The sequence below is a fragment of the Oryzias melastigma genome, linkage group LG2 (genome assembly GCF_002922805.2).
Source record: "Oryzias melastigma strain HK-1 linkage group LG2, ASM292280v2, whole genome shotgun sequence".
NCBI lineage: Eukaryota > Metazoa > Chordata > Actinopteri > Beloniformes > Adrianichthyidae > Oryzias > Oryzias melastigma.
The window spans coordinates 20,165,171-20,174,695 of record NC_050513.1 but is presented as its reverse complement, the minus strand read 5'-3'; the positions used below and the strand labels follow the sequence as shown (position 1 = coordinate 20,174,695).

At 41.0% G+C, this 9,525-nt stretch overlaps 1 protein-coding gene across 3 annotated transcripts in view; it reads right to left on the bottom strand.

The window, feature by feature from the left end:
* Nucleotides 1-4,570, bottom strand: part of LOC112140229 (palmitoyltransferase ZDHHC1) — a 17,013-nt gene extending 12,443 nt beyond the window's left edge. The window contains exons 1-3 of one of the 3 annotated variants that reach the window (XM_024263154.2): nt 4,385-4,567; nt 4,112-4,273; nt 1,404-1,623 (exon numbers count right to left, since the gene is read on the bottom strand). In XM_024263154.2, the coding sequence (XP_024118922.1) occupies nt 1,404-1,622 (219 nt within the window). In that variant the 5' untranslated portion in view covers nt 1,623; nt 4,112-4,273; nt 4,385-4,567. Of the gene's footprint in view, nt 1-1,403; nt 1,644-4,111 lie in introns of all 3 variants that reach the window. The other 2 variants (XM_024263153.2, XM_024263152.2) reach the window with 2 other exon arrangements.
* Between the last annotated feature and the right edge of the window lie 4,955 nt (nt 4,571-9,525).

Here is a 9,525-nt window from a genome sequence, read left to right as displayed (position 1 = left end):
TCGACGCAATTATGTTGTTTGGTTCGAAGAGTGGATTATGAAACGTTCACCGCGCAGACAGAGAGGCTGTGTGTCGGTACGGATCTGCTGCAGAGTTATGGAACGATTTAAGACTATGAGTCCCGGAAGTGAAGGAGCTCACCTAAAAGTCCAGAGCTAAGTTTATAAGTGTAGCATTACATTATCTGCATTAAGCTACAATTAAATGTAACTTAAAGTCACAAAAATGACAACAAGCAGCAAAGTAACCACAACATTAAAGAAGTAACACAGATTTAAGGGCGGTCCACCAAACTGAAAAATATGATGTAATTTCGTTCTGCGCATGTGCAGTGGATGTAGTTAGTGAAAGAATGAAAGAACTGATGTACATTCTAACATCCCCTGCTTTTCTCCCTTTTTAAAAATATACATTTCCCCACTTTTTTAAAGATGTAATGTCTTAAAGCTCTTTGTTTATCTGAGCATCCTGAGGTTTTTTATGTTTAGGAATATCTTGCGTTCAAAGATGTTATTAGTGTTTTGCTTTAATAAATGGGCCTCAGTGAGCCAATATTTTGAGTGTGTTTATATATGCTAATAGCTTTTGAAATACTTTATACATGTTTTATTAAACATAAATATTTAATTGCAGGCTTTTATTACGTTCTCTGTTGTTGATTCAGATTACCTTGTTTGATTTAAGTCGTGTTTTAACGCTAGAAACAAATTAAGGAGAAAAGCTGCATGATTCATTAAAGACTCAATAAACTATTGTCTTTATTTTTAGTTAGCATATAGCCTAAACACTTCAAGTTTAAAGCTAATTATGGCTAAGATGTGTGTTTTACATCCAGTCGCCTCAGGAACCGATTAGTCGACTAATGGAAAAAATAATCTGAGATTAGTCGACTATTGAAATAATCGTTTGTGGCAGCCCTATTATCTATTACGTTATTATATTTTACCTGTCAAGGTGAAATGTCTGTTCTTTCTCCCTAAAGTGCAACTACACTCCAGTTCGACGTATAAATGATTTTGGTTCTAGTGACTTGTACTTTGGAGCAGCTTATAATCCATAAAATACAGAACTTTGTCAATCTCTTGTGGATCACGAGCTTGGTCTGTCCACAGGCTGGGAGCTCAAATAAGAGTGCTCCATCTTTCTATTTCAGTGGATTATGCTCACAAATGAGCTCAGATTTGGCCTTCAGCAGTTGTTTCATTGTTTCATAGCGTGAGGGGGACATAAAACACTTTCTCTGTTCTCACATCATTCTTTAAAAGGAGAAAAAAGGTTCACTCTTGAGGAAAATATTGGCGCAAAAACCTAAACTTCTTTTTTTTTCTACTTTAAAGTTCAGATGCAGAAGCAGACATCTCCCTGTGACAGATCACCAGTGAAAACTGCATAGAGAGGATACAATATAGCCTGCAGGAATCCAGTGTGTGGGTAGCAGAGGTACAAACACGCCAAAGCCGGTGATGGCAAAGTAAAGGTAGAGCAGCCAGGCCAACAGCTGGAAGGGATGTGGAGGCCAGGTCCAGCCGTTGGTCCGGGAACAAAGAGGAACATCAGCTTGCCGTGGAGTGTCCTCATTGACGGGGGCTGTGCGGTTTGGATTCCTGCCGCACACATCCATCCTACACACAGTCAACACAAGCTGAAAACAAATATTTCTATGGTAGAGTCATTTTCCCTCTAGATTTAATCGTCTGATCATAGACATAGTAATTGTGTTGAATTATATTAATAAATACTCCAGTCCGCAAAATGACCACCAGAGACAGGTTTCAGATAGCCCTTTCACTTTGACTGATGCCCAACTTTATCCACCTTATTCCGGGGCCCTCTCATGTAAAAGAGATTATGGGTGTAACTTGCGGTATAGCAACCAGAAGTTACACAGCGCTATTGGTTTCCACTGAAAGTTGGCGGTTTTGTTAGCTTTAGCGGTGCATACAAACTTTAGAAGCGTGTTTTACTTAATCCCTCAAAAGTTTCAAAAATAACTTTGCTAAGGCACATGTTTAGCAGCTCGTGGTTGTACTAACAACCAAACTAAATTAAATTAGTGGAGCGTTTTGTGGGACATGGGCTGCTGACGAAGAGGGAGTGCAGCTGCCCTCCTCGGTACAGATTTTACCGTCTACCGGGCGAGGACGAAGTCAGAAGGATGTGGCTGAGAATTTCAATCTTAAGAAGCCACCGAAGACTTTACTGTACATGTATATTTGTTTAATTTTGTGGATAAAGGCAACACGGAGGAAAATCCGTATCCAACATTATGGTCGGGTTACTCCAGAACACCAGAGAAGAAGAGACGCCGTGTACTGCAGAGACCTGACAGCAGTGTCACAAGAGCAGAAAATATATTTCGTGTGTAATTGCTGCATCTCCTGGTATCAGATATTCAAAAATTACCTGTATTTAAACCGCAGCTGACTTTGTCAACACATGAAACGGTCTAAAGCTACACCGCGTGATGCATCCCTCATCGCAGCATGTAAACACAAGCACGAGAAGAGATAACGTTACAATTGATCAGCACTGTGTGCTAACTCTGGCAGAAATAGGCAGAAATAAAGAATTATGATGTGAAAGTATGAAGGTATTGATATGCCTCAGAGCTTTTAAAATTGTTCATAGCTTTATAGCTTCGCCATCTGCCGCAACTGAATTGAGAAAGTAACTAAAAATGCTACTGTATGTGATGTTTGACCATTTTTTAAGGTCATCCTCCCATCCCTCAATTTTAGCAGGTACCAGAATTGTTACGTTGCCTCTTTTAAGACATGACAGCTGTTTTTTCCACATTTATATGTAGTTATAGATCCAAAACAAGAGGAATTGCGCCGGGTTCTGTTCTCTATTCTCATCTACTTCTCCTCTCTTCTACTCTTTATTATTTATTGTATTTAGTTCTCCATGCTTTTGTTGGTGCAGTTCCATTCACATGTTGTTCTTCTTTCCAACTCTCCTCTGGGGAGTGGGAGAGATTTCAGATCCCCGGTGGATCGCCCACGCTCCCACTCTTGGCCGTGGACCACGCCCCCGACACCATCCTGCATCTCTGAGTGAGAGTGATTCCTGCTGGGTCGTCTGTCCTCCTGCTCCTGGTCGTGGACTGCACTTCTGCTTCATCTTGATTATGGACTTCATCATCACTCGTCCCTCAGCTCTATCTGAATGAACTCTTAGATACGTAGTTGTAGAAGCTGATCTTTCTTTAACTGTTCTGGTATTGCCTGTCCGTCCTGGGATAAGATCTCTCCCTCATGTGGGAATCCCTAAGGTTTCTTCTTTTTTTCCTGACTCAGGTTTTTTAGGAGTTTTTCCTTACTGGGAGGGAGGGTCTAAGGCCAGGGATAACCTGTTTATTTAGTCTTAGTTTTTAACTATTGTTCATATTTTGAAGCCCAATGAGGCAAATTTCTTTATGATTTTTGGCTATATGAATAAAATTGAATTGAAATTGAATTGTCGGCTCAGGTCGGCTCTACAGTTGTAATGTAAATAAATGCTAGTTCTGGCGCCTACAGGAAGTATCGCCCATAATTCACGCAAAAGGCTTATGGGGGCTAGGAATAAGGTGGATACCAAAATCAATTGTTGTACAGCCTGGTGTCAAATACTTTTAGTGATTTTCTCTTGATGACAGTTGTGGTGGAAGATAATGTACATTAGCCGTTCTGGTTTTACCAAAACAGAAATTTCTGCTAAGTTAAAGTTTTTTGATTGGCAAGTAGATGGACCCACACAGTGCATTCAAACAGCCTGTGCACGTGCATGTTTTTGTGTAGCATCTTCAGAAAGACCACGGATGGTCTGACTCAATACTTTATTAAGGTTTGAAAACAAGACCACCACAGCAACGGCTCCAGCCGACAGAAAGAGGAACTGCATTAACAAGCACTAAAAGAAGTAAAGTTCCGTCTCACCTGGTTATTTTATCGTTTTGATGTTTGAAAGTCTTAATTGGATTTCACCAATAAAGCAAATCATTCATCATAGGCTGATTAGAAGGCGATAACGAACTATATGCAAACAGTCTAACGGGCTTTAGTCTGGCAGAAATGGTCAATACACAGGCATGACGGGAAATGTTTGGACCGCTCTGTCTCGGCTTACCTGGTTGGTTAGCACGCGCCTCCGTGGATCAGGACGCTCCCCGTCTCATCTCCGGACTCTGGGGTGGAGCCTTCGCCCGGGGTTCAGCTACGAGCCGTTCCCGGGACCCCGGAGACTAGGCCGGACCAAGCCAGGCCCGACGTCAGCTAACTTCCATGCCGGCTGTGGGCAAGAAGCGCCGGTGATCGCGCCGTGACAAACGCAGCGCGTGCACTTCGCATCCAGCGGGTCCGATTAGCTTGAAGAGCTAAGCTGCTAAAGAGCGGCGCCTACCCGAACACTGCAGCCGCCGAGTGTACATGAAGAGCGGGGCGTTTCGAAGACAGTGAGCGTTGAATTTTTAACCCTCTGTCAGCAGACTGGGCCCTTTGGCTCCTCTCGTTTCCCACCGATGCCTCTCACCGCCCCACCACGGCCTTGTATGCTGTTGCCAGGGTAACGATGTAAGTCCCGGTTGATTGGCCTGTTCATTTGACCCCGCCCAATTACAAAACGAGCAGACGAGACGGGTCAGTGATTCATCAATTCATATAGAGTAGGGGTGTCAAACTCAATCGCACAGGGGGTCAAAACTATGGAGCTAAATTACGGCCAATATTATTTAAAACCCAAATAAAACAACTTAAAAAAAACAAAAACAAATTGGTGTTTGGCCAAAAAAATGTACTATGTACAAAACTTTTAGCTATTCTAAAATACATTTAGTAAGGTGGCCGGGAAGTGCAAAACAATATCACACCAGTGGCCCTCTGGAGGTCATTCTGTAGGGCACGAGCAGTGCTCAGCCTGTTCCTCCTTGCACAAAGGAGCAGGTATGGGTCCTGCTGAGGGGTTGAGGACCTTCTACGGCCCTGTCCAGCTCTCCCAGAATAACCACCAGTCTCCTGAAATCTCCTCCATGTTCTGGAGATTGTGCTGGGAGACACATTAAACCTTCTTGCTGCAGCACGTGTGGATGTGCCATCCTGGAGAAGTTGGACAACCTGTTCAACTTCTGTAGGGTTAAGGAATCTCCTCATACTGCCAGTAGAGATAATTATCAAGCCAAAATCAGCACGAGTGGAAAACCAGCCAAAAAAGATCAAGAGGGAGAAACTTGAAATGACCTCCACATGTAACACCAGTCCTGTTTGGAGGGTTTTCTAATTGTTGCCACTGAAGTGCACCTGTTGTTAATTCCATGAACACCAATACAGCTGAAATTGTTATTATTAAAACACTTTTACATGTTGACTAAAGCGCTTTTACATGTTTACTAAAACGTTTTTACAAGTTTACTAAAATGCTTTTACATGTTTACTAAAACGCTTTTACAAGTTTATTAAAACACTTTTACAAGTTTATTAAAACACTTTTACATGTTTACTAAAACGCTTTTACAAGTTTATTAAAACACTTTTACATGTTTACTAAAACACTTTTACATGTTTACTAAAACGCTTTTACAAGTTTATTGAAACGCTTTTACATGTTTACTAAAACGCTTTTACAAGTTTATTAAAACACTTTTACAAGTTTACTAAAACACTTTTACAAGTTTGATGGAACAATTTTACAAGTTCATTACAGACACTTTTGGAAATTTACCAAAACACTTTTACAACTTTGACCATGGACTGTATATTTGAACCCCTCCCCTTTTGTGCTCCAAATAAGAAGTACCTGAAAGCAATGCATCTCCTATGGGGGACGCCAACACTTGCATTGTTCAGTAAATACTATACACTGATTTTCCCATTTTGTAGAGCCTATTTACCAGTTTTAGGTAGATGGTGATGATAGTGGACATAGTTTGGACTTTCTGGCAGATGTGGAGACACAAGAGGTATGCTGTATTGATATGTCAGAACTCCACGCAGAAATAAGACATCTCCACGCACATATCAAACATTCCTCGCGGATAATTCAGACCCCTGCAAGCCATTTCTGCTCATGTGCGCTCGTATTTAATCCTCCCGCAAGCACTTCCACGTGTGTGAGCTGGTCCCTCGTGCACGAGTGATGTGTGCACGCAAGCAGAACCTCAGTTGAAAAGTCGTTTAGAGAAAATTACTCTACGAGCAAAGCCAGAGGTCCCAGGAAGTGCACATGACAAAATGTCAAGCACGCACGTGCTCACTAAGATCAAAATCGATGAGGGCGGTAACTTCAGACCCGGTAAATTCACTGACTCTGAGAACTGTGATAATTACGGTCAGAAAATGGCTGTTTAGTCTCTAATATCATGGTCTGAAGTTGGCCCAAGACGGCTGTGAAAAGCAGAGTTTTATCTAATAAAAAACATTGTTCTAGCTAGCCCATTCAAAGTGCCATCATGTTACATATAGGCTTGCATAAAATGGCTAAAACACAGTTGGAGTTCAAACTGTCTCCTCTGCCCTCATGGCTTGTGCGCTTTAACTTTAAACTTTAACTTTTACTCATGCAGTAAATGTGAGTTGGAGTTCCAGAGTAAACACAGCGGTTTCTTCATGTTTGCTATCTTTTTCTTTTGCTGACTTTAAGCAACATTATTATTTTGATTGTACTTAATGTTTATTTTTTGCTCTTCCTCTTCTTTTTCTTCTTAGTTTTTACAAGTATATATGACATTAAAAACCTTTTGAAAATATCAAAACTGTCATGATTCTTGGCTTAGGTTTAGGTTCCCTGTCAGTCTCACCATGTTCAGGTTAGTCATCCACAGCTGTCTTCATTTAGTTAATCAACCTCAGTGGATTAAACTGTGGAGTCAGGTCATCTGCTCTGTCACTGTTTGGTTGCTCCCATTGGGGTCTTAGGTCATGTTTCAGTTTATTTATTAAATGTTTTACTATTCTGCCTTCTTGCCTGGTCTCCCACATTTTGCGTCCTCCCCCACCACTTCCTGACAAAAACAGACTTTCTATGTCGCAGACAATAAAGAAATCTTCTTTTGAAGTGACCACATTACCAAACCAACAAGCTGTCACAGCAGAAACACTCTCCTGGTTAAAAATGTAATAAATGTAATGACGGACACATCTTTCGTGAAAATCTGATACCCTCGTCCAGCTCCATGTGGTGAATCACCCTTATTAACCCTACGGAACAACATGCCAAACAGACTCTGCCGATGGCGCAGCAGTAATACACAGGACTTATAAGTTTTACTTGGCCTCACCTGGGTTTGAATCACACTGTTGCAGGTTTTAACTTGTTTAAAAAACAGTTATATTTCATTAGGCATAAAAAAAAAAATGTATTATTTATTTTATTTTTATTAGTGATATGAACATCCTTTTTAAAATGACAACTATTACACCAGGGGTCAGCAACCTGTAAAGTCCCCCTATCACAATTTTTATTTTAAATAAAAAAATAAAAAAAACATTCTCAGTAGTTTTTTTTCATTACTATGAAGTTTTTAACCAAAATCCCACAACCTAAATGTCTTAAAGCTATTTTTCTTGTTAATCTGAATCTTCAGTCTGAAAAATATCCTCTGGGGGGGTGTGGCTTTTAGAGCTGAGCGGAGCTGTTAAAATAGTCAAAGTAATAAATTAATGGTGTGAAGTTTTGAAGGTTAGAAAGCAATTTTAAAAAAAAGGTTGAAATGGTGAATTTAACTCTAGGAGATGTAACAAGTATTTGTATTTTTTTCTTTGTGGCTCTCATGGTTCACACGCACAAGGCTCAATAAAGGGTTTTGAACCATCAGTCTGAGAGGCCATCTTTTCAACAGGGGATGCTACAATGACACTGAAGATTACTCTCAGAAAATGACCTCACTTTCACCAAAGGTTTTGAGATTTATCTAAATATGGAAACCGCAGATCGAGGCCTGTAGGTTGCACGTGGTTGGAAATGAGTGTGTATGAACAGCCAGTGTCCACAAGGTAGAGCAGCGACACAAGAAACACAACTGTTTAGGGTGCAAAGGAAAAAACCACACTGCTAATGAGTGCTATTTCAAGGAACCCAAATGCCATAACTGCGGACAACAGGACATATTAAGAAGGCATGTCGCCCAAAAGCTCAAACTGGGGAAACGGAACATCAAAGAAAAGCATTACACCACACTAAACATGTGGAAGATGATGCTGAACTGTTCAGCATTTTGACTGTAACAAATGACGTAGACTTGCATAAGGAGACATCAATTGCTGCTTACACAGAGTTAAAGGTGGAAATAGATACTGGAACCGCCTGGAGTGTCCTGTCACAAACTAAGTACCAAGAGAAATTTTCACAGCCTGCTACCGTTAGACTCGAAGTTTACAATGATAACAGATAACAGTACTGGTGAGCTACGGAGATGAGACCAGACAGTTGGTTCTGCCAGTGGTGAAAGAGTATAGAATAGATCATTTTATCAATGGGCAGAGGGCTGCACGTGCACGCACTCACTGAGATTCTGCTTGCGCCCAAGGGAGTAGCTCACGCACTCAGACGTAGACAGTCTCTCTGCTCACAGAGGATTAAACACGAGCACGCAGGAGCAGAAAGCGCTCATGGGGGTCTGAATTATCCAGGAGGAATGTTTGATACGTGCGTGGAGATGTCTTATTTCTGCGTGGAGTTTTGACTATTAAATAATGCGCTAGTTTGGACACAGCGCCACTCACCCTTACTGGTGGTTGTGTGTAACTGCAGTTACATGTGATGGAGAGATCGCAGCTTGAACACTTGATCATGTGTTTAATTAAACAGCAGGACCGGGTGGTGCTTGTAAATTAGGTGGTGGCATCCGCCACCAAATTCTCTATGCCGGAAAAACCCTGTATATCCTTGTTCTACAGGTCACCCACTATCTCCTCAAATAGACTTGTATACTTTCACTGTATAGTTTTGAAGTAATAGTAAACTTTGCATTTTGACCAAAAATGCTGTAAAATTAGCCGAATTTGAATAAAATTACTTTGGTGTATATTTTCAGGCCTCGAATATTACATATTTGTTCTGTATGTCCCCCATTATCCCCTCATAAAGATTTGTGTACTTTTATTGTATAGTTTCGTTGTTAATAGTACTTCAACTTTGAAATTTTCACAAATTAATTCATAAGTAGTCCAATTTGAATAATGACTCAAGTGAATAAGGCCAAGGCTGGTCTTGTGTCCAGTTCATCTAATTGTTCTATACTGTCACCTTTAAAATTTCAGTCTAATTTAACAGAAATTAGTTTGAATTATCATATATATATATATATTAGGGCTGTCAGATTTGTCGCGTTAAAAACACGTTAATCTGACGTGTGCTTGACGCCGACAATTTTTTTGACGCATTCATCGCCGATTTTCTCATACGTGCCTTTTCACACGCGCGCGCGGGCGTCCCGCCCTTTAACTCACCGGCTGCTCTCACTAGATCACGTTCGGGTCTCCAACCACCGAGCTGCGAGCTAAAACGGCCGGAATTAGGACCTGGAGAGCTCCTGCACCCTAACTCGCGTC